This window comes from Hyla sarda, chromosome 1 (assembly GCF_029499605.1).
Source record: "Hyla sarda isolate aHylSar1 chromosome 1, aHylSar1.hap1, whole genome shotgun sequence".
Classification (NCBI taxonomy): Eukaryota; Metazoa; Chordata; class Amphibia; order Anura; family Hylidae; genus Hyla; species Hyla sarda.
In genome coordinates, this window is record NC_079189.1 from 583,741,107 (window position 1) to 583,766,194 (window position 25,088).

The 25,088-nt window shown below is 44.3% G+C and overlaps 1 protein-coding gene across 3 annotated transcripts in view; it reads right to left on the reverse strand.

The window, feature by feature from the left end:
- Positions 1–352: 352 nt before the first annotated feature.
- SMAD4 (SMAD family member 4) overlaps positions 353–25,088 on the reverse strand; it is a 47,586-nt gene continuing 22,850 nt past the window's right edge. Inside the window, exons 4-12 of one of the 3 annotated variants that reach the window (XM_056545125.1) lie at positions 24,513–24,542; positions 18,492–18,710; positions 13,954–14,073; positions 12,963–13,076; positions 6,888–6,938; positions 6,284–6,467; positions 3,029–3,197; positions 2,298–2,436; positions 353–2,196 (exon numbers count right to left, since the gene is read on the reverse strand). In XM_056545125.1, coding sequence (XP_056401100.1) covers positions 1,985–2,196; positions 2,298–2,436; positions 3,029–3,197; positions 6,284–6,467; positions 6,888–6,938; positions 12,963–13,076; positions 13,954–14,073; positions 18,492–18,710; positions 24,513–24,542 — 1,238 coding nt within the window. In that variant the 3' untranslated portion in view covers positions 353–1,984. Of the gene's footprint in view, positions 2,197–2,297; positions 2,437–3,028; positions 3,198–6,283; positions 6,468–6,887; positions 6,939–12,962; positions 13,080–13,953; positions 14,074–18,491; positions 18,711–24,512; positions 24,543–25,088 lie in introns of all 3 variants that reach the window. The other 2 variants (XM_056545118.1, XM_056545133.1) reach the window with 2 other exon arrangements.

The following is a 25,088-nucleotide window of genomic DNA, read 5'->3' on the forward strand; positions in this document are numbered from 1 at the left end:
GTGGACTTCTAACCCAGTGAGGTCACACCTGACGCTATCTAGCTGTTGAATGAGTGAACTCCTCCGAAAAAAATGGAGGTAACTTCCAAACTTGTTAAATATAAAATAAACTATATTTGGGGGGGACGACTAGAAATATAAAAACAATATGTTTCAGATATAATCCAGACCGCCTAGGCGACACACACTTCTCACTCGTGAAGAATACTGGATCATAGGGTTAAATACTCTGACACCTACTAATGCAGTGTTTCCCAACCAGGGTGCCTCCAGCTGTTGCAAAACTACAACTCCCAGCATGCCCAGACAGCCTTCGGCTGTCCGGGCATGCTGGGAGTTGTAGTTTTGCAAAAGCTGGAGGCACCCTGGTTGGGAAACACTGCTCTAGCTGGTGCAAACCTGCAACTCCCAGCAGGTTTTGCAACGGCTGGGAGAGCCATAGGTTGGACTGAATCCAAAACGTTAAAAAAAAGGTAAAACAATGAGGCGCGCACATTAACATGGTGTAGTATAAGGCTAGGTTCACACTGCGGAATCTCTGGGCAGAAAATTTCCACCCGGAGATGCCGAGTGCGGCCAAAGCCGGCTGAATCAGTCGGCACTAGGACCGTGCGGACACTGCAGTCTCCAATAGACTGCAATGTGATCCGCGAGTATTTTGAGAATTTTTTTTAAGGGAATTTTCCGTTCACAAATTGCGAGAAATTTTAAAGCGGAATTTTCGTTCACAAATTCCCAAGTGTGAATTTGTGAACGGAAACCCATTCACTACACTAGACATTTTAATAAGCGGAATTTCTGCCTGCAATTTAAAAGCGGAATTGCAGGCAGAAATTCCGTAGAGTGAATCTAGCCTTACAAGTCTTCAGTGTACATCACCTCCAATTCCATGACACAGTATATAGAAGTCAGGTTTAACCATTTCATGTTGCAAGACAAGGACACGGTGGAAAAAAATTTGGATAACCCCAACAAAGGAGGAACAAGTTCCCATTACAGAACAGAAGCAGGAAGGTGCCTTATGCCTCAAAGACGATAACATCCGAACTCTATAATAAAGCTCCCTCCGCTTTGTGCCAGTGCTGGTTCCTTGGATACAGCGAGCCCTGTCAAATATGGCAATAAATTAAAAAGAATTGCATGATCACGACTTACAGACAGGCATTGAACATTTGAGGGATCTGCAGATAATCCGCTTAGTGTATGAATCTACTCTTCAAATCTGTATTTAGGATGAGAATTAGACACGGTGAGCTTTAATGCTGTGACATGTAAAATCGGCATCATAGAAAAAAAAGAGAACGGACATTCACAAATAAAGGCAAAACAGGACAGAAGGACATACTGTAGTGATCACGGAGGGGCCGGGATATTTAGGGACACCACTTCAGTTATCAGAAAGTCTCTGTGGTTGATAACAGAACAATTAATTGAATCCATATGCGCAGGTAGATATAAGGTCTATTAGGGGGCCCCTTTAAATCCATCCATCCCATTGTTTATGAAATTACTGGTGTGGGGGGAGCAAAAAGAATTTAAAACAAATAAAAAAAAAATTAAAAAGTTGACAGAACTTTAGTAAAGTTTCCCTAATTTTCTGGGCAAATACCAAAGTGGTAAAGCTCAGCAAGATGGAGCTGGGTAGAAGAGCACAACACGTCCTGGTCTGAAGGCGGCTGCCGCTATTCTCCACGAGGCATTGGTGACGCCTTCACATCCTATTCATGAAGTCAGCAGTACCCAAAACTCTATGTAATTTCCACAGCAAAGAAAAATAAAAATGCTGTTATGCAGCAAAAAAGGGGACCAGGAAAAAAAATGTTGAATTCCACCCTGACTTGGAGTAAGCGGAAGATGATATGTGCATATATTTATATATATATATATATATCTATTTATATATTTTCATGATTACAAATAATGACCGATTTTTAGTCCGCCATCCAGACAGTGTAACCGATACATCTGATGGTGTCTTGACTCATCAGTCCAGGGGCTGTGGGTCTGCGATGGGCATGGTGTGAAGGACTTCATCCAGGAGCTGGAGAGCGCGGTGTAAGTGAATTTCTATCCAGCAAGGGGTCTCTTTTATACTCTGTCTAGGGTAATCTGGACCCCAGCCCTTCACAAAGCTCATCCGCAGGATACAAAGTCTTCGGAGATCATCTACTCCGATACCTGCAGCTGCAGAAAGACCTGAGAAAGAAAAAATTTATTAAAAAAAACAAAAAAAAAAAACTTTACTTTTGAGCAGATCTGGGGGAAAAATAATAAAATAAAATGGTGATGCCACTTACTGATTGCTGGAGCAATCCCACCCACAGATCCTGGACCAGGTATATTCCCGGCTACTGCTGCCGCTTGAGCTGCGGCTGCTGCCTGCGCCGTCGCTGCCTGCTGCTGCATTTGTCTGTGACACTGACGTAAGTCGAATACCTTAAAGAAAAAACATGGTCAGAAAACCAGGTTAGTTACAAAATCATGGGTAAACCCCTTTAAAGGAGTACTCTAGTGCTGAGTATTCCTGCTACGTCCTGCCCGGGCTGCAAAATAAATGAAAATGAACCATCACTCACCTCCTTGGGTTCCCGCGGAGCGTCACTACAGCTGATCGGTGCATCTCCTTCATACTTCCGGGTGTAACGAAGCGTCAAATGGCGCTCAGCGTATCGCCGGCCGAGGCTGAACATCGCGGCGGCCGCACCATGTGACGCTTCGTTACACCCGGAAGTATATCGAGGATGTACCGGAGGACTAATCAGCTGTAGTGACGCTCCGCAGGAACCCAGGGAGGTGAGTGATGGTTCATTTATTTTGCAGCCCGGACAGGACGGAGCAAGAATACTCTGCACTAGAGTACTCCTTTAAGGCATTACAGACATGTCAAAAGTTTTGATCGGTGGGGGTCATAGGTCTGCAAAAACAGACAGGCAAAGTGGGGCTTGACTCCCCAGCCCTGCACTCATTGACGGAGACTGGCTCCATTGTAGTAACAGTCATTTTATTTTTCCACTTAAGCGGTTATTACCTTAATGTAAGCGCTGGGATATATCTTGTGGACTGCGTCCCCGGGGGCTCGTCCTGCCTCTCTATCCAGGTAGTAGCTCTGTACAAACACTGCATGATCACTGAGACATCGCACCCAGACGTCACCTTCTCCTTTACACTCCAGCTGGACGCCTTTCCCTATGTGTAACCTGAAATTAATACAGAACACAAGGGGTAAAGTTCGTTCTCCCACTATGCTAACATAGATTATCAACCTAGAGAGCAGAGAGATTTACCAGGAAACAGTCAGGGGCTCTAAAATATTCAACTTCCAGTAATTTGTATTTTCACTACTACATTGAGGCAAGAACAATACATCCTGTACTGCTTCAAGCAGGAGTATGTGATGAGCAGATGTATCATGGATGTAGTGTTCTTTAAAACCGCTGCCCCCATTACACGCCCAAATTTATACCCATCACATACTTCATATTCCATGTAAATATTCAGAATAAGCAGTTATGTACAGGTATTTCTGATCTACAATGTCACCTGTATGATGCTCTTCTTACTTCCACAGTAGGAATTTATATAAAAACTAGCTGAGTACCCGGCGCTGCCCAGTTTTTCCTACATAATCTTTGTGTGGGGGGGGAAAAGCAACAAAAGGAGATAGCTTTTGTTCCCATACCCCAGCTTCATTTCTAATCCTCATATCCCGTCCTCAGGTGGGGCTGAGTTGTGGTAAAGATATTGTAAACTGAATATAAAAAGGGGTGTGGCTTAAAGGGTGGGCGTGTCTTTGCAAGATGGGCATGGAATGTGGGGAGGGTGTGGCTTGCCAGCCGGACTGACGCATTCACCAGGAGATGCAGAGCAGAGATTGTGGAGTAAGGAACCGGAAGTTCCATATACTTACATGGGACAAGAAACAAAAACCCCAGCCGATACGTTAGGGTTAATTTAATTATATATCTTTATTTGACATATAAGCAACATGTGACCAAATTAGCTAAATATCTCCGGCCGGATGGAAGTATGCTGGAACATACATTTCTTCTAGATTTGCGTTGGGCTTTAAACAAAAACCCCGACCCTCACAAATGAGGGTAGGTTAGGGTTAAATTAACTATCCAATATTTTTAGTGGACGTATAAGTAACATATGACCAAGAATTAGCGAAATATCTCCAGCCCTTTGGAAGTCATGACGTAACGTATTTACCATAGTCTTAAAACACAAACCCAGACCCTGACAAATGGGGGTGAGTAAGGGTTAAATCACCTATACTAGGTTTGTTGTAGACAGATAAGTAACATGTGGCCAAGTTTCATGTTAATATCTTTAGCCGTTTGGAAGTGATGCTGGAACATACATACATACATATATACACACACATACACTGGGGGAGATTTATCAAAACCTGTCCAGAGGAAAAAGTTGCTGAGTTGCCCATAGCAACCAATCAGATCTCTTTAATTTTTGACAAGCTCTGTGAAAAATGAGAGCGATAGAGAGAGAGAGCGAGCGAGCCAGCGATACAGAGAGAGAGCGAGCGAGCCAGCGATACAGAGAGAGAGCGAGCGAGCCAGCGATACAGAGAGAGAGCGAGCGAGCCAGCGATACAGAGAGAGAGCGAGAGAGAGAGAGAGAGAGAGAGAGAGAGAGAGAGAGAGCGAGCGAGCCAGCGATAAAGAGAGAGAGAGAGAACGAGCCAGCGATAGAGAGAGAGAGCGAGCGAGCCAGCGATAGAGAGAGAGAGCGAGCGAGCCAGCGATAGAGAGAGAGAGCGAGCGAGCCAGCGATAGAGAGAGAGAGAGCGAGCGAGCCAGCGATAGAGAGAGAGAGAGCGAGCGAGCCAGCGATAGAGAGAGAGAGAGCGAGCGAGCCAGCGATAGAGAGAGAGAGAGCGAGCGAGCCAGCGATAGAGAGAGAGAGAGCGAGCGAGCCAGCGATAGAGAGAGAGAGAGAGAGAGCGAGCGAGCCAGCGATAGAGAGAGAGAGAGAGAGAGCGAGCGAGCCAGCGATAGAGAGAGAGAGAGAGAGAGAGAGAGCGAGCCAGCGATAGAGAGAGAGAGAGAGCGAGCCAGCGATAGAGAGAGAGAGAGAGAGAGCGAGCCAGCGATAGAGAGAGAGAGAGAGCGCGAGCGAGCCAGCGATAGAGAGAGAGAGAGAGCGAGCGAGCCAGCGATAGAGAGAGAGAGAGCGAGCGAGCCAGCGATAGAGAGAGAGAGAGCGAGCGAGCCAGCGATAGAGAGAGAGAGAGCGAGCGAGCCAGCGATAGAGAGAGAGAGAGAGAGCGAGCGAGCCAGCGATAGAGAGAGAGAGAGCGAGCGAGCCAGCGATAGAGAGAGAGAGAGAGAGCGAGCCAGCGATAGAGAGAGAGAGCGAGCGAGCGATAGAGAGAGAGAGCGAGCCAGCGATAGAGAGAGAGCGAGCGAGCCAGCGATAGAGAGAGAGAGAGAGCGAGCGAGCCAGCGTTAGAGAGAGAGAGAGAGAGCGAGCCAGCGATAGAGAGAGAGAGAGAGCGAGCGAGCCAGCGATAGAGAGAGAGAGAGAGCGAGCGAGCCAGCGATAGAGAGAGAGAGAGCGAGCGGGCCAGCGATAGAGAGAGAGAGAGCGAGCGAGCCAGCGATAGAGAGAGCGAGCGAGCCAGCGATAGAGAGAGAGAGAGAGAGCGAGCGAGCCAGCGATAGAGAGAGAGAGAGAGAGAGCGAGCGAGCCAGCGATAGAGAGAGAGAGAGAGCGAGCGAGCCAGCGATAGAGAGAGAGAGAGAGAGCGAGCGAGCCAGCGATAGAGAGAGAGAGAGAGCGAGCGAGCCAGCGATAGAGAGAGAGAGAGAGCGAGCGAGCCAGCGATAGAGAGAGAGAGCGAGCGAGCCAGCGATAGAGAGAGAGAGCGAGCGAGCCAGCGATAGAGAGAGAGAGCCAGCGATAGAGAGAGAGAGCCAGCGATAGAGAGAGAGCCAGCGATAGAGAGAGAGAGCCAGCGATAGAGAGAGAGAGCCAGCGATAGAGAGAGAGAGCCAGCGATAGAGAGAGAGAGCCAGCGATAGAGAGAGAGAGCCAGCGATAGAGAGAGAGAGCCAGCGATAGAGAGAGAGAGCCAGCGATAGAGAGAGCAAGCCAGCGATAGAGAGAGCGAGCGAGCCAGCGATAGAGAGAGCCAGCGAGCCAGCTTTAGAGAGCGCGCAATAGAGCGAGCGAAAGAGAGATATATATATATATTATTTTATACATATATTATACACTATAGTTAACAGAAATGCTGCACTTTATCAGTTACATCAGTTACCTTGCTCGCTCAATGGCTTCTGTCCTGTGAACATTGGACAGTTGTCCCAAGCAGAACCGATCACCACCGGATGGGTCCACATAACCGTCGACAGTAACAATGGGGCAGCTCGATGGGACCTTGAACGTTTCTCCCACCTGAACATCCATTTCAAAGTACGCGATAGAGCACCAATATTCAGGAGCTGCAGAAGAAATGCAAGCGAGACCCAAAATATTACACAAGACTTAGGAAGGCCATATGCCCCATTTCTCTAATGCAGCGTTTCCCATCCAGGGTGCCTGCAGCTGTTGCAAGACTACATCTTCCAGCATGCCCAGACAGCCTTCGGCTGTCCGGGCATGCTGGGAGTTGTAGTTTTGCAACAGCTGGAGGCACCCTGGTTGGGAAACACTGCTCTAATGTGTATGGGAGCCTTTAGGGGGTGCTACAACTGGACAGAATACAGGAAGAGGATGCCGGAGAAGATATCATGATCTTTTGGACTTAGGTTGACTTCATTCCATCTTCCTTTGGAAAATAAAACAAATACCAAACAGGGTCAGGTAAGTGTGCCCTAAAAATAATACAAGACACATAATGAAGGATGCACTAGACGACTTACCTGGGTGATTAGAGATCGGAGGCTGGAATGCGAGCTCATTGTGCACAGGCCCTAAAAGACACAAATCACTGTTAGGCTGGGTTTACACCACATTTTTGCAATACAGTTCCCGTATCAGATTTTTGATTAACTGATTCCTCAAAACCTGACTAAACTGTATCAAAACGTGTGTACAAATCTTACTCCGTATACGGTTCGAAAAATGACATCAGGTTGAATCTTTTTTTTAAGAAACGTATAAGTTTTTAACTTTTCATTCCATTATGGATAAAGTTTTACTTGTTTGACTGAAAATCCAAGAAATAAAACTGTGCAAAGTCAAAAAACGATGGATCCGTACTCCCATACGGTCCTCTACAGTTCCCATTGACTCCCATGTTTAAAAAAATAAATAAAAAAAAAAAACACGTATACGTTTCAATACAGTTTTTCACCTGGACCAAAAACCGTGGTAGGCTTTTGGGTACAGGAAAAAAAAAAACTGACAAAACTGTACAGGATGCGAAATGGATACAACCTGATGCATCATTTGTCATACGGTTTTCAATGGAGAGTCAATGCATACAGTTTTCAATACGGTTCCATATCGTTTTCAAATTGAAAATGTATACGGGAACTGTATTGCAAAAATGTAGTGTGAGCGCAGCCTTAGTTGAGAAGTCCCATTATTTGCTGGTGTCTAAACCTAAAATTGTGCGATAAGAACACTTTCCATTTAAGAAGCCACCAAGCAAATAATGCTAAGTCTCTTTAAGGTGCTATGCCTGCCCATCATCTCCATATTCATTTTTCTCCACTTACAACCTAGTGACAGAAGAGTGAAGAAAAATTAAAGGGGTTATCCAGGAAAAACATATATTTGTAAATGACTTCTATTAAAAAAAAAAAACTTAATCCTTTCAATACTTATGAGCTGCTGAAGTGGAGTTGTTCTCTTGTAAGTGCTCTCTGATGACACCCGTCTCGGGAACTGTCCAGAGTAGAAGCAAATCCCCATAGCAAACCTCTTTTACTCTGTGCAGTTCCCGAGACAAGCAGAGATGTCAGCAGAGAGCACTGTTGTCAGACAGAAGAGAACAACTCAACTTCAGCAACTGATAATATTTTCAATAATTATCAGCTTTTGAAGTTGAGTTGTTCTTTTCTGTCTGCCAACAGTGCTCTCTGCTGACATCTCTGCTTGTCTCGGGAACTGCACAGAGTAAAAGAGGTTTGCTATGGGGATTTGCTTCTACTCTGGACAGTTCCCGAGACAGGTGTCATCAGAGAGCACTTAGACAGAAAAGAACAACTCAACTTCAGCAGCTCATAAGTGCCAAAAGGATTAAGATTTTTTAATAGAAGTCATTTACAAATCTGTTTAACTTTCTGGAACCAGTAAATATATAGAGATATATCTATATATCTATATATCTATATATCTCTATATCTCTATATCTCTATATATCTATATATATATCTCTATATAATTTATTTTTTCCTGGAATACCCCTTTAACATGTATAAGATGTACAGGCATAGGGCAGAACAGAGAATGGAGGCAGGGCAACTCGGCAAAGCCAGCTCCCCGCCACTAATGTGAACTAAAGACATTTAGTATTATAGAAACGTTTAAACTGCAGGACTAGTTCCAATAAGTGATATCTCTTTTTACTCCTGTTCACCCGCACTATGACCCAGTATATTGGTTTAGTGCGGATGAACAGTTTGTCAGATTCCCTTTCAACCTCACTTTACCCAGGGCCTGGTACAATTCAACTGAAAAAAGGGGTTTTCCCCGGCTGCATTAACCCCTTAAGGACCGTTTTTTTTTCCGTTTTTGCACTTTTGTTTTTTGCTCCTTGTCTTTAAAAAAAAAAAAATCATAACTTTTCAATTTTGCACCTAAAAATCCATATGATGGCTTATTTTTTGCACCACCAATTCTACTTTGTAATAACGTCAGTCATTTTGCCCAAAAATCTACGGTGAAACGAGAGAAAAAAAATCATTGTGCGACAAAATTGGAAAAAAAACGCTGTTTTGTAACTTTTGGGGACTTCCGTTTCTACGTAGTAAATTTTTCGGTAAAAATGACACATTATTCTGTAGGTCCATACGATTAAAATGATCCCCTACTTATATAGGTTTGATTTTGTCGGACTTCTGGAAAAAATCATAACTACATGCAGGAAAATTAATACGTTTAAAATTGTCATCTTCTGACCCCTATAACTTTTTTATTTTTCCGCGTATGGGGCGGTATGAGGGCACATTTTTTGCGCCGTGATCTGAAGTTTTTAGCAGTACCGTTTTTGCATTGATAGGACTTATTGATCGCTTTTTATTCATTTTTTCATGATATAAAAAGTGACCAAAAATGCACTGTTATGGACTTTGGAATTTTTTTGCGCGTACGCCATTGACCGTGCAGTTTAACAATATATTTTTATAATTCGGACATTTCCGCACGTGGTGATACCATATGTGTTTATTTTTATTTATACTGTTTTTTTTATGGGAAAAGGGAGGTGATTGAAACTTTTAATAGGGAAGGGGTTAAATGATCTTTATTCACTTTTTTTTCTGCACTTTTTTTTTGCAGTGTTATAGGTCCCATAGGGACCTATAACACTGCACACACTGATCTATTACATTGATCAATGGTTTCTCATAGGAAACCAGTGATCGATGATTCTGCCGCTTGACTGCTCATGCCTGGATCTCAGGCACTGAGCAGTCATTCGGCGATCGGACAGCGAGGAGGCAGGTAGGAGGCGGCTGTCCTGTAAGCTGTTCGGGATGCCGCGATTTCACCGCGGCTATCCCGAACAGCCCACTGAGCTAACCGGCAGTTTTTACTTTCACTTTTAGCCGCGTGGCTCAGCTTTGAGCATGCGGCTAAAGGGTTAATAGCGCGCGGCACCGCGATCAGTGCCACGCGCTGTTAGCGGCGGGTCCCGGCTTCACTATGACACCGGGCCTGCCGTGATATGATGCGGGGTCACCGTGGGACCCCGCGTTATATCACGGGAGCGGGACCAAGGATGTACTCATACGTCCTTGGTCCTTAAGGGGTTAAAGGGGTATTCCAGGAAAAAACTTTTTATATATCAATTGGCTCCGGAAAGTTAAACAGATTTGTAAATCACTTCTATAAAAAATAAAAATCCTTCCAGTAGTTATCAGCTGCTAAAGTTGAGTTGCACTTTTCTTTCTGACAACAGTGCTCTCTGCTGACACCTCTGCTTGTCTCAGGAACTGTCTGAAGCATTAGAGGTTTGCTATGATATTTGCTCTTACTCTGGACAGTTCCTGACATGAACAGAGGTGTAGCAGAGAGCACTGTGGTGAGACAGAAAAGAATAACTCAAATCCCGCAGCTGGTAACTACTGGAAGGATTAAGATTTTTTTTAAATAGAAGTAATTTACAAAATATATGTTTAACTTTCTGGAACCAGTTGATATGAAAATTTTTTTTACGTTTTTTCCTGAAATACCCCTTTAACTTGGAAGCGGCACTGCCTTGCCTTGTTAACCAAAGAAGAATTGCAAGAATTTTAAAGTATTAAACCATTATTATTGGTGGTACAGGCACATGTAGGCTACTTTGCATTATTTCTTTCCAGTGGATCATTACATGGCCTATACGACTCCACACACTTTTTAACGTCCTCCTAAAGCATAAACATTTTCCCTCTTTTAATGCCTGTAGAAAGCAACATATAAAAAGGAATCCGCTCCGCAACGCACAAGAGTGAGCACCCTGCTGCGGCTGGGTAGCTCTGGGTGTCTGCTTTTGACTGGCGGCAGGAAATTCACGCGACCCTACCATTAAAAAAAAAGGGGTTTTCCAGGAATATTTTTTTATTGATGGTTTGTTTTCCCTAGGATAGTCCATCAATATGCGATGGGTTGGGGTCTGACTCCAGGCACCCACGCTGAATGAAGAGACCGCTGTGCTCTTGTAAGGACTGTGGCCTCTTTCATTCCTACTAAGCATAGGATCTGTTCACTGAATAGTGAGTATACTTTGTTTTGGAGCTCCTCCCATTAAAATGAATAAAAATGAGCTTCAATACCAGGTGCAGCTGCTTGCCAGTGTATGGGACAGGCCATCAATATGTTTAAAAGGGGTACTCGCCTGGAAAACATTTTTTTTATATCAACTGGTGCCAGAAAGTTAAACAGATTTGTAAATGACTTCTATTTAAAAATCGTAATCCTTCCAGTACTTATCAGCTGCTGTATACTACAGGGGAAGTTCTATTCTTTTCGAAATTTCCTTTCTGTCTGGCCACAGTGCTCTCTGCTGACACCTCTGTCCATTTTAGGAACTGTCCAGAGAAGGAGCAAATCCCCATAGCAAACTTCTGTTCAGGACAGTTCCTGACATGGACAGAGGTGTAAGCAGAGAGCACTGTGGTCAGACAAAAAAGGAAATTTGAAAAGAACTTCCTCTGTAGTATACAGCAGCTGATAAGTACTGGAAGGATTAAGATTTTTAAATAGAAGTAATTTACAAATCTGTTCAACTTTCTGGCACCAGTTGATTTAAAAGAAAATGTTCTCCAGGGGAGTACCCCTTTAAACATATTGATGGCCTGTCCTATACGCTGACAAGCAGCTGCACCTGGTATTCAATCTCATTTTGATTCATTTTAATGGGATGAGCTACAAATCCAAGTATACCGTATATACTCGCGTATAAGCCGAGTTTGTCAGCACGATTTTTCGTGCTGAAAAAGCCCCCCTCTGCTTATACTCGAGCGAACTGTCAATCCCTTCTCAGTGGTCTTCAACCTGTGGACCTCCAGATGTTGCAAAACTATGTTTGGTACCCACCTCCCCTCGGTGGGAAGGAAGGGTGAGCTGGTCCGGGCCATCTATGCTGCAGGGACCCTCCGATGGGGAGGGTTAGTCGTTGCGGGCTGTCCATTTTCACCGGGGGGGGGGGGGAGGGGGGGGTTCTCTTCTCCGCGCTTTGGGCCCGGCCCCGGACTAGTGATGTTGTCTTGACAACGACGCACAGGGACGTTCATGCGCAACGTCCCTGTGCGTCGTCGTCAAGGCAACGTCACTAGTCCGAGGGGGCAGGCCCGAAGCGCGGAGAAGGGGCCCCCCCCGGTGAAAATGGACAGCCCTCACCCTTCCTTCCCACCGAGGGGAGGCGAGTACAAAACAAGGTGGGGGGGGCTGGATGATGACGAAGGCCGCAGTGGTCTTCAACCTGAGGACCTTCAGAAGTTTCAAAACTACTACAACTCCGGTGGCTGTCCGGGTATGTTGGGAGTTGTAGTTTTGCAACATCTGGAGGTCCACAGGTTGAAGACCACTGATGAAGGGATTGAGAGGCTGTGATGATGGAGGGGGGGGGGGGGGGGGGGGGGAGAGATGATGATGGAGGTCCGGATGAATACATGGGGGGGATGATGCATTTCCCACCCTTGGCTTATAGTCGAGTCAATAATTTTTCCTGGGATTTTGGGGTGAAATTAGGGGCCTCGGCTCATATTCGGGTCAGCTTATACTAGAGTATATACAGTAACTGCTATTAAGTGACCAGATCCTATGGTTAGTAGGAATTAAAGAGGCCACAGTCCTTGCAAGAGCACAGCGGTCTCTTCGTTCAGCGTGGGTGCCATTATGAAAAACTTGTGACACGTCCTAGAGCAGTGTTTCCCAACCAGGGTGCCGCCAGGTGTTGCAAAACTACAACTTCCAGCATGCCCAGACAGCCTTCAGCTGTCTGGGCATGCTGGGAATTGTAGTTTTGCAACACCTGGAGGCACCCTGATTGGGAAACACTGTCCTAGAGACATGTTAAAAGTTTTGCATGGGGAGTCTGGGTGTTCAGCCGTGAGAAGTCTGGGTTGCCGCACGCTCCCCTCACTGTACAGCAGTCACATGTTGCTCAACTGCAACATGTGACTACAACTGGACATAGTGGCAGAAAATCAAAGAGTTTGGAAATGACAAATTAAGTGGAAAACCCATAAAATAAATAAAAGTAAAATAAGTGTATGACTGATCAATGGTTAAAAAAATTAAATTAAAATAAAAAAGGTAAATTAATATTGGAAAGTCAAACTTACAGTAATGTCCAGGATGGGGCATGGGTGGATGATGCTGAAGATGTCCATTCTGGTGGTGAGACATATTGGGGGTGTAAGGTGCTGTTCTACTTCCAGTCCAGGTGGTGGTACTGTCTACTAAAACATCACACAGAATATGGTTACAATACCAGCCCTTGTAATATGTCTCCAAAGCACGCATGGAGTAACATGGCATGGGAGGCATTGACAGAATTTTAGTTTTTTAAAGGGGTACTCCGGTGGAAAACTTTTTTTTTTATCAACTGGTGCCAGAAAGTATAACAGATTTGCAGTGCTCTCTGCTGACATCACAACCACCGTGCTCTGCTGACATCACAACCACCGTGCTCTCTGCTGACATCACAACCACCGTGCTCTCTGCTGACATCACAACCACCGTGCTCTCTGCTGACATCACAACCACCGTGCTCTCTGCTGACATCACAACCACCGTGCTCTCTGCTGACATCACAACCACAGTGCTCTCTGCTGACATCACAACCACAGTGCTCTCTGCCGACATCTCTGTCCATAGTAGGAGAAAATCCCCATAGCAAACATATGCTGCTCTGGACAGTTCCTAAAATGGACAGAGATGTCAGCAGAAAGCACTGTGTTCAAAAAAGAAAAAAATTCCTCTGTAGTATTCAGCAGCTAATAAGTACTGGAAGGATTAAGATTTTTTTAATAGAAGTAATTTACAAATCTGTTTTACTTTCTGCCACCAGTTGATAAAAAAAAAAAAGGTTTTTCACCGGAGTACCCCTTTAAACCACTGGGATGAGGGGCAATGAAAAGAAAATAAGTGTAGAATAAGTCAATGGCAAAAGGGATGCTACACAATAGAGGAAGCCATTTATTGGTCATGAAGCAAATCAGCACAAATGCTTCCTCCACTGTGTGAGTGCGATAGTGGATTATACATGGTGCAGGGAGGCAATGAGGCACATTTGGTCTCTTATCTGTTTTTAGACACTTGGCAGCCACTTACTGTGATGATATGTGGCTGGCTGAGCACTGAAGCCGTTCTGTTGTGTCCCCTGAGGAGGCACCGAGGCGATCTGCAGCAATCCCTCACCGTGTGACGCTGCCAACAAACTGGTCGGCTGACCTGTGGAGGGAGAGAACATAGTCAGTCTTCCGGGATCGATACTGCCAATAGCTTTGTCTCTCGGCAAATCTGAAATTTACAATACAAATCGTCTGCTGTCACCCATTAACCCCTTCATGACCCAGCTAGTTTTGGCCTTCATGATCCAGTCCATTTTTTCAAATCTGACATGTGTCTCTTAAGTAGTAATAACCCTGAACTGCTTTTACCTGGCAAAGTGATTCAGAGATTGTTTTTTCGAGACATATTGTACTTTATATTAGTGGTAAATTTTTGTTGATGCATGAAGCGATTTTTGTGAAAAACTCAAATATTGTGAAAAATTGAGATTTTTTATACTTACCGTAAAATCTCTCTCTCGAAGGATCCATTGGGGGACACAGACCTTGGGTATATGCGGCTGTCTCTAGGAGGCTTGACATTATGGTAACCAAAAAGTCAGCTCCTCCCAGCAGGATATACCCGCCTCCAGGCCACTGAGCTAATCAGTTTTAGTCCCAGAACAATAGGAGGAGACCGACAGGTCAAAAGAAAAAAAACATGAACTGACCGAGAACCAGAAGAAAAATTTACTGAACACTCCCTCGGACAGATAACCGAATAGGAACCCCAGAAAAGGGCGGGAGTTGGACCCTTTAGAGGGGCCAGAAGTCCGAAAGGAAGAAGACTTTCTGCAGAAAGAAGTGCTAGACTTGTTTTGAGGTAATAAAGAGCTCTTGCCATCCGTCGCCTCAGAGAATTTCATCCAGGCGCTTGCCGAAAAGTCGGGAACCGGCAAAAGGAATCTCTGTGAGAGACTTCTTGGATGCAGCATCCGCGTTCCATGCTTTAAGCCAAACGGAACGATTGAGAGCCACTAGGTTACCGGTGGCAAAGGCAGTACAGCAAGCTGAGTTCAAGGAAGCAGAACACAAAGTCTCCAGCTTTGGAACATTGGAGGGCCAGAGCAGACAGTTCTTCTGGGGGAGATCCCGAAAGAATGCCCGGACGGAGTTGGGAATACCAAATCGAAAGGGCCTTTGACACCCAGGTGGAGGCGAAGGCAGGAAGCAGGGAGGAACCCGCTGCTTCAAAGGCATACTTCGCTAAAGACTCAACCTTCTTGTCTGCTGGATCCTTGAAGGCAGCTGCATCCGCCAGCGGCAGAGTAGTAGCTTTAGAGAGGCAGGAAACCAGAGGATTCACTGCCGGAGAGGAAGACAACTTAGAGACGAGGTCCTTGGCAAAAGGATATCGCGCTTGAACTTTCTTCAGTCCCTGAAACAACTTCTCAGGGTGCTTCCAGGCAGATTCAAGAAAGGCATCAAATTCAGCATGAGAGCTGAACACTTTGGGGGTCGGACGGGCACGATGAAAGGATACTTCTGGAGCTACGTTCGAAGTTCCTGGGTCCTCTAGGTTAAAGGTGTCTCTTATGGCCATAACCAATGAGTTCACCATGTCCACCGAGTCCGAACGGTCCAGAGTCAGATGCCGAATCGGAAAGCTCGTCCGCCAGTTCTCCAGGAGAGTGCGAATGAGTGGAGGCAGCCCTAGAAGAGGGAGACTCCGACCGGGTACGTGGCTCAGGGGAGTCAGAGCGGTGACCAAGGGAACGTCCTCTGGAAGAGTGACGCGTGTGGCCTGAAGAAGCAGCTGGGCGAGACCTGAGAGTGGAATGCCCGTGCCTACCAGAAGACTCAAGGGATGAGTCAGAGGAGACACCCCTAGTACGCTTGTGTGAAGCATAGGGAGAAGGGGAACGGGACCTTCTAGAGGGCCGGTGAAGGGTAGACCTCTCCAAGGCAGTCACCACTGAACGGGAGACCTGTGCCAAGTCGGATATAGACAGAGAGGGAGGAAACTCAGGCTGGAGGGGGCGGCCGAACCCACCGGGTCTGAAAGAGCACCTGGGTTAGAAATGGCAGGGGGGTCTGGGAGAGCAGTAGAGCAGGCAGAACAAGTGGGTTCAGCAGAACCAGGCATTCTTGCAGAGCAGTTTGTAAAAGCGTAATGAGTAACTAATATTCCAGATATCTGTTTTGAGGGAGGGACAGTTCTGGGCACGGACATAGCAAAAAATGAACAGTCGCACCCAAGTCTGTGTCCCTAGGCAGCTGCTGTGAGGAGAACTCCGCACCGGGGCTGTGAGGAGAGAGAGAAGCCGGCCAATAGAAGGAAGGGGCCGGGTCAGATGCAAGGGCTTTGAAATTGGCCCTTGCATGGTCCCAAACACGCGCACAGTGCTGATTGGTGGCTCAGTTTGCGCTCCTGAAGCACTTCTGCTGTTTGGTGGGAGGAGCTAACGTCCGCCAGGCCACCGAAGAAATACAGATTAACTTAATAATGGCGCCCGCTCCGAACCACGAGTGCACACGCCGCCTGTAGTGAACGCCTATGCGCCCAGGGGACGGGGCGGGCGAAGTAACAAAGTAAAACGGCGCGCATGTCCGCAGTGAAGAAACCTCCGGCGCATACATTTCCACACAGACTGCCCAGATAAAGTGCCCCTCTACTGTGAACACACTGCTCCCCCATATAATAAAAAAACATTCCCCCTGCAGGGAAAGATAAAACTATAAAATGGCCAGCCCCAGGTTCAGGAAGAATAGTGGTCCAAAAAAGGGGTCTCCAGCTGTTGCAAGACCTAAGGAGAAAAAAAATACTCACCTAAGAAGTCTTCAGAATGTAGTCTTCAGTCAGCATTGTCACCTGCAGCAAGCCAAGCTCATAGCGAGGCGAACAGGGAGGTAGGGGGACCCATGAGGTACAACCCCAAGCGCTGACCGTTTGCGAGAGGGGGTTAACAGTACATTCAGGATGCCTGCCACCTCTCGCAATGGGGAAACAGTGAACCACAGTTCCTGAGTTCCTGACTAAAAAAAGAAAGAAAAAGGAATAAAGCACTAACACATTCCCTAAACCAAAAAATAAAAAATATGAGACCTGGTCTGGAGAACTCCAGACCAGTGACTACCTCCTTAAGACACTAAGCTAAAACTGATTAGCTCAGTGGCCTGGAGGCGGGTATATCCTGCTGGGAGGAGCTGACTTTTTGGTTACCATAGTGTCAAGCCTCCTAGAGACAGCAGCATATACCCAAGGTCTGTGTCCCCCAATGGAGCAGATAGATAAATTCTCATTTCTCTGTCTGAAACTCTACTTGTAAGAGACATAGTCATGCCAAATAAATGTACTTATTAATTCACATCCAGAACATGTCTACTTTATGCTGGCATCATTTTTTAAACATTCTTTAAACTTTTTTACGACATTAGAAGGCTTATATTATGAGCATTTTTTTTAAATTTTCTACAAAAGTTCAAAATCCAATTTTTTGGGGGAACAATAAATATATATACACACACACACACACACGTATGTTTGTGCGCATGTATATATACACACACATACACATAAACATGCAGTAACAGGTTTAGGACACTAGAGGGAGCTGTTGTACAACGAAACAGCTCCTTCACAAAAAATAAATAAATAAAAAGTGAAAGTGAAACTAAAGCATGACGGGCACAGCGTCGGCAGCTCGGGATGGGTAAGGGACACTGGGGTCTCCTAGCACAGCAATACACACTGCGCTGCTCAGGATTTTTCTCTACGAAACGCTGCCATCAGCTAGTCAGATTTGACTAACCCCCTAGGTCCCGAGGCAAGATGGTTGACTATCAGTGATAGTCACCATTTTATCGGGCACGTCGGGAAGCCTCTGCATGACGTATATGTACATCATAGGTACATCATAGGCACATCATAGGTCGGGAAAACCTTCCCGGTCATGATGTACATGTATGTCATGGGTCGGGAAGGGGTTAAAGGGGTTATCTAGGAAAAAACAAAAATTTTTTATGTATCAACTGGCTCCAGAAAGTTAGATTTGTAAACTACTTCTATTAAAAAAATCTTAATCCTTTCAGTACTTATGAGCTGCTGAAGTTGAGTTGTTCTTTTCTGTCTAAGTGCTCTCTGATGACACATGTCTTGGGAACTTTCCAGAGTAGAAGCAAATCCTAATAGCAAACCTCTTCTACTCTGAGCAGTTCTCGAGACAATCATGTCAGGATTAAGATTTTTTAATAGAAGTAATTTACAAATCTGTTTCACTTTCTGGAGCCAGTTGATTAAAAAAAAAATTTTTTTCCTAGAATAAACCTTTAATAAAAAAATTGTCTGAAATAAAATGTTCATTAGGTTGTTTTTTTGTTTCCTATTTAATTTTTGTTGTTCAAGTAGGAGAATTTAGCTTTAAGGAATGAGTTCTGGGCCATGTAAAATAGACCTCAAACTTTCCTAGTATAGCACAATTGTGAAAGTGTTGGTATATAAATTGACACTTTGACATTCAGGACCCAAGGCAAGCTGGTTGTACAAGTCAGGAGATATTCGGTAAGTATTGTTATACAGTGAGAATCCTTGACACTTACTTGTTGAAGGGACGGGGATGCTAGAGAAGGTGGAGGCGTTGGGGGTGCTGGGCTCGCTAGATGCCAGCAGTGAGGAGTTGCTGTAGCTCTCGCTAGATGACCTGTTACTTGGTGGGTGCTGGATGGTTTGTATTGAATGCCCATCAGAAGAGGAAATGCTCTGCTGTCCTTCCACATAGTCATGGCCATACTCGTCCTTCACCAATAAGCCAGACGGAGCTGTGACACAAAGCAAGACCGGCAGACAATGAGTTACAATACTACCAGAGAGGGAATAACACAGTAAGAGATGAATCAACTCTATATGGTCCTTGTATTCTTTGCTTTTCTCTTTTGTGTTACACAATTACTCCTGAAGAAAGATGAATGACAAGTGCTGTAAGGATCGCTAGAAAAGATGGCATCTTCCTGCAGCAGGTGATCTCATAGCCCTACACAAACTACTCTCCATGTGAACATGATGAAATATGATGATATTTTTCAAAACACAATACCAATATGAAAGATTTAAGTGTATAAGGCTTAACTGATATACAATATATACCATGTATGAGTCAGTGTTAATGTTGAATTTTTTTTTTTATATATTTATTTATTTTAGGGATCGACCGATAGTGTTTTTTTTAGGGCTGATACCGATAATCGGTGGAGGTTAGGGCAGATAGCCGATAACTTATACAGACATTCCGGTATAAGTTATCGGCTATTTATCCCCCCTCGACACGGCTGCAGGTCATTGATTTAAAGCGGGCGCTTTAAATCAATGCACTGCAGTGGCTTTTGTGGTGCCATAGGCCGCCGCCGCCACCCGCTTCTCTCCCCCTACCTGTCAGGGTGGTCCGGGCCATCCATCCTTCCTGTAGTGTCCAGCGGCATTCCGGGTAGAGGGTGAACCGGTCCGGGCTGTCCTTCTCCGGGGGTCATCTTCTCCACTCCGGGCAGGCTCCGGCCTAGTACGCTGCATAGACGCCGCTGCGCAGTGACGCCCGTGCGCAGCGACGCACCTGACGTCACGGCGTAGCGACGTCTATGCAGCTGGAGCCTGCCCGGAGTGGAGAAGATGACCGCCGAAGAAGAAGGACAGCCCGGACCGGTTCACCCTTCACCCGGAACGCCCCCGGACACTACAGGAACGATGGATGGCTCGGACCACCCCCATTACGGCTAAGTTTTTTTTTTTTGTTTTTTTATTGACTCGGAGGGTGGGTGAGGGGCCCGACCGGTATAGCGGTATGGGCAAAAATCCATACCGGTATACTGCCCAGCATCACCGTGGGGGGTGCAACGCGGTGCGGTGGGTCGGTTGCGGTGTGGCCGGGGGGGGTTGGCGGTCGCGGTGCGCGGGGCATTATCGGCAAGGTAATTGCCAATACCGATAATGCCCAAAATCTTAATTATCGGCCAATAATATCGGCCATACCGATAATCGGTCGATCCCTAATATATATATTTATTATATTTATTATATATACACATACATATACACACACACACACACGAATACACACACGAATACACACACACAAAAACAGAATGGCTGCAGCACTCAAAATGTGGTGAAACAACAAGTGGGTAGCTTTATTCCATGGTAAAATACAGATGGAATATTTCGTCTGCCTGTGCAGCCTTTTTCTAGCAGGGACCTGTGACTGGGTTTGATTGGCCACCTGCACCGCCTTGCTTTTCTGTTTTTGGTTGTGCCGCTACTCTGCTATTTTTATATAAATACAGTCATGGCCGTAAATGTTGGCAACCCTGAAATTTTTCAAGAAAATTAAGTATTTCTCACAGAAAAGGATTGCAGTCACACCAATGTCACATAATGTCACCCCAAACTCCAAAAATGGGCTGGACAAAATTATTGGCACCCTTAATATTTGGTTGCACGCCCTTTGGAAAATATAACTAGAAATCAGTCACTTCCTATAACAATCAATAAGCTTCTTACACCTCTCAGCCGGAATGTTGGACCACTCTTCCTTTGTAAACTGCTCCAGGTCTCTCTTATTGGAAGGCCCCTTTTCCCAACAGCAATTTTAAGATCTCCCCACAGGTGTTCAATGGGATTTAGATCTGGACTCATTGCTGGCCACTTCAGAACTCTCCAGCACTTTGTTGCCATCCATTTCTGGGGGCTTTTTGACATATGTTTGGAGGTCATTGTTCTGCTGGAAGACCCAAGATCTCTGATGCAAACCCAGCTTTCTGATACTGGGCTGTACAGTGCGACCCAAAATCCATTGGTAATCCTCAGATTTCATGATTCCTTGTACACATTCAAAGTACCCAGTGCCAGAGGCAGCAAAACAACCCCAAATCATCATTGAACCTCCACCATATTTCACTGTAGGTGCTGTGTTCTTTTCTTTGTAGGCCTCAATACTTTTTCGGTAAAAAGTAGAATCATGCGCTTTACCAAAAAGCTCTCTCTTTGTCTCATCTGTCCACAAGACGTTTTCCCAGAAGGATTTTGGTAACAAGTTCATTTTGGCAAAATGTAGTCTTGCTTTTTTATGTCTCTGTGTCAGCAGTGGGGTCCTCCTGGGTCTCCTGCCATAGCGTTTCATTTCACTTAAATGTTGACGGATAGTTCGCGCTGACACTGATGCCCCTGAGCCTGCAGGACAGCTTGAATATCTTTGGAACTTGTTTGGGGCTGCTTATCCACCATCCAGACTATCCTGTGTTGACACCTTTTATCAATTTTTCTCTTCCGTCCACGCCCAGGGAGATTAGCTGCAGTGCCATGGGTTGCAAACTTCTTGATAATGTTGCGCACTGTGACAAAAGGCAAATCTAGATCTCTGGAGATGGACTTGTAACCTGAGAATGTTGATATTTTTCCACAATTTCGGTTCTCAAGTCCTCAGACCGTTCTCTTCTCTTCTTGTTGTCCATGCTTAGTGTGGAACACACAGACACACAATACAAAGACTAAGTGAACTTCTCTCCTTTTTATCTGCTTTCAGGTGTAATTTTATATTGCCCACACGTAACTTACCCCAGGTGAGTTTAAAGGAGCATCACATGCCTGAAACAATCTTATTTTTCCACAATTTTGAAAGGGTGCCAATAATTTTGCCCAGCCCATTTTTGGAGTTTGATGTGACATTATGTCCAATTAGGTTTTTTTCCCCCTCCTTTTTTTGGTTTAGTTCCTACTGACATAGAACACCACTATTTCTGTACACAACAGGGTGGTCGTGAATATTGGTTACAGAGTAAACCATATAAGCACACAAGTGTATTGAATCCGAAAAGGATACAACCACAATCGAAAAAATGATTGCCCTACAAAATTGTTCAATTTTATAATTTTTTTTCCAATTTTGCCCTACATATAATTTTCTGGCTTCGTAATACATAGTACAACTTGTCACACAGAAAATAAGCCCTTTTACAACTGTCAGTCGAAAAATAAAGTTAGGGATCTTAGAAGGTAAGGAGGAAAAAAACATGAGCCAGAAAAAAAAAAAAAATGCTGGGTCAAGAAGGGATTAAAGGGGCATTCCAGGAAATATATTAAATATATATATATTATATATTATATATTATATATTATATATTCTATATATATATATATATATCTATATCGATCTATATCTATCTATCTATCTATCTATCTATATATATATATATCTCTCTCTCTCTCTCTCTCTCTCTCTCAACTGGCTCCAGAAAGTTAAAAAGATTTGTAAATTACTTCTATTAAAAAATCTTAATCCTTCCAATAATTATAAACTGCTGAAGTTGAGTTGTTCTTTTCTGTCTGACAACAGTGCTCTCTGCTGACATCTCTGCTTGTCTTGGGAACTGCATAGAGTAGATGAGGTTTGCTATGGAGATTTGCTTTTACTCTGGACTGTTCCCGAGACAAGTGTCATCAGAGAGCACTTAGACAGAAAACAACAACTCTACTTCAGCAGCTCATAAGTACTAAAAGGATTAAGATTTTTTAATAGAAGTCATTTACAAATCTGTTTAACTTTCTGGAGCCAGTTGACATTAAAAATAAAAAAAATAAAAAAAAGGATTTTCCTGGATAAAGTTAATCTTTCTATTTCTCTTTCTCCTTACTCCTCAGGTCTGTATTCTGGGACTCATTGCTGCTGTTTATTCAGGCCCTTATAGGCGTTTGTTGATTCGCTTCCTCCTTTTTAGTGCTCAAAAGGATGTGTGATGACTTAGAAGGATGTCTCTCTCCCTCCGTTGTCCCGATGGATCTGTCTGGTTAATAAGTAAATGCTTTGTATCATGCGTTGTATACTAGTCGTAAATGCCCGAAGAAATTCAACAAGGTATGGATTCCTTGGTTGCTCCTTAGTGCATCTGCTGACTCTCCTAGTCTTAGGTCTTCGTGACTTGACTCTGCCTGAATCTATGCATGTTTTCTTAAAGCGGTACTCGGCTGTCAGACATCTTATCCCCTATCCAAAGGATAGGGGATAAGATGTCTGATCGCGAGGGGCCCGCCGCTGGGGACCCCCACGATCCCCCCCTGCAGCAGCCCGTTGCAGAGTTTTCTCTGAGGCTGATGACTGGTGGTGCAGGGGATGGGGCATCGTGACGTCACGTTCTCCCCCCTCAATACAACCCTATGGAAGGGGCATCACGCCCCCTCCCATAGACTTGTATTGAGGGGGCGATGCATGACATCACGAGGGGACAGGCTGTGACGTCACAATGCACCGTCCCCTGCACCACCCGTCATCAGCCTCAGAGAAAATGTCGCTCCAGGCTGCTGAGGCACCGGGCTGCTGCAGGGGGATTGAGTGGGGTCCCTTTTGGATAAGGGATAAGATGTCTAACAACAGAGTATCCCTTTAATGGGTCTACTGTATTCAATTATGGTTTAAAAAGTAGATAAAGTTAAAAAAAAAAAAAGTTAATCTCTCTAAACAGATGACTAACAATAAGGACTGTCAACTTTTACTACGCTATATTTATGTAATGTCCTAATGTCCGCCATTTTCCAATAAGAATATAATAAACATCCATTTTTATTTTTTTTATAAAGAAATTGTTCTGAAGTCCGTATATCATGAACATACAGTGATCCCCCAACTTACAATGGCCTCAACATACAATAGTTTCAACATACAATGGTCTTTTCTGGACCATTGTAACTTGAAACCAGACTCCACATACAATGCTATGGAATCTGCAAAACATGCCAATGGCTGGAAGAACCGACCAATCAAAATGGATATTTCACTGGTAAAACCCCTGTATTACTGAAGCGTATGCACTGACTGGTGTCTGGCAGTGCCCCCTACAGTACAGAGAGGTAGTACATGTTCTGTACTCTTTACCTGTGCCAGAGTTAGTTGCTCCTTTGGACACCAAGTAAGGTCGACTCCATGTTTTTTATATTATATTATATTATATTATATTTTATATATATATATATATATATATATATATATTTATTTTTTTTTAGGACATTGCGTGTTCTGTACAGGACCCTGAAGAAGCGCCTTTCCTCTACATAGACCAGTGTTTCCCAAAGAGGGTGCCTCCAGCTGTTGCAAAACTACAACTCCCAGCATGCCCGGACAGCCTTCGGCTGTCCGGGCATGCTGGGAGTTGTAGTTTTGCAACAGCTGGAGGCACCCTCTTTGGGAAACACTGAAATAGACAGTCATTTACAGCTCCCAGCAGATCTTTCTTACTTTTATATGTAAGGATTTGCTTTATCTGTATTAGTTATCTACTTATTTTTCTTTAATCCTCACTTTTTACTATTTTTGGATGACAATTTGGGGCTTCAGAAACAATTACCAGGTTTCCATATAGAGTTATAGTCTCTACATACAATGGTTTACATATATATACACACACACACACACAAATATATGTGTGTGAATATAAAGGTATTTATCACTGACCGACAGTGACCGTCTCCATCAACAACCTGCACAGAAAAGAGATGAGGATGCCAAGTGGCAGCACAATATGATCAAGGTCAATTCTGTTCCCAGTGGCAGCTAAAACGACTCATTTTATAGGAAAATGACTTACCTGTACTTTGAATGGTTAGCCCCGACAAGTCTGAAAAAGAAAAAGCATAGCATTATACAGTAAATAAGAACCAGGAAAGCCCACCAGTTTTCTATTCAGGATCCAGTGCTTTTTGTTCAAGACATATTAAGTGTTCATAAAAAAAAAAAAAAAAAAAAAAAAAAAGATTTAAGCAGAGGCAAATAATCTAAAATACAAAAATACTACAAGACAAAAAAAACTAAAACTTTCCATTTAGTGAAACACACGTGTGTAATGCAACGCCCTCTTGTGGAAGTCAGGGGTAACGTTTTTCTTTCACTTATTCTTTTAGCAGAGGTTGTACATTCAAGTTAACATAACCCCTAAATGTACTTGAGCAGAGTTGTCTTTGGAAGAATATTTATATTTTTAACCCCTTAAGGACCAAGCGTTTTTCTGCTTTTTGCACTTTCGTTTTTTCCTCCTTACCTTTTAAAAATCATACCCCTTTCAATTTTGCACCTAAAAATCCTTATGAGGGCTTATTTTTTGCGCCACCAATTCTACTTTGTAATGACATCAGTCATTTTACCCAAAAATCGACGGCGAAATGGA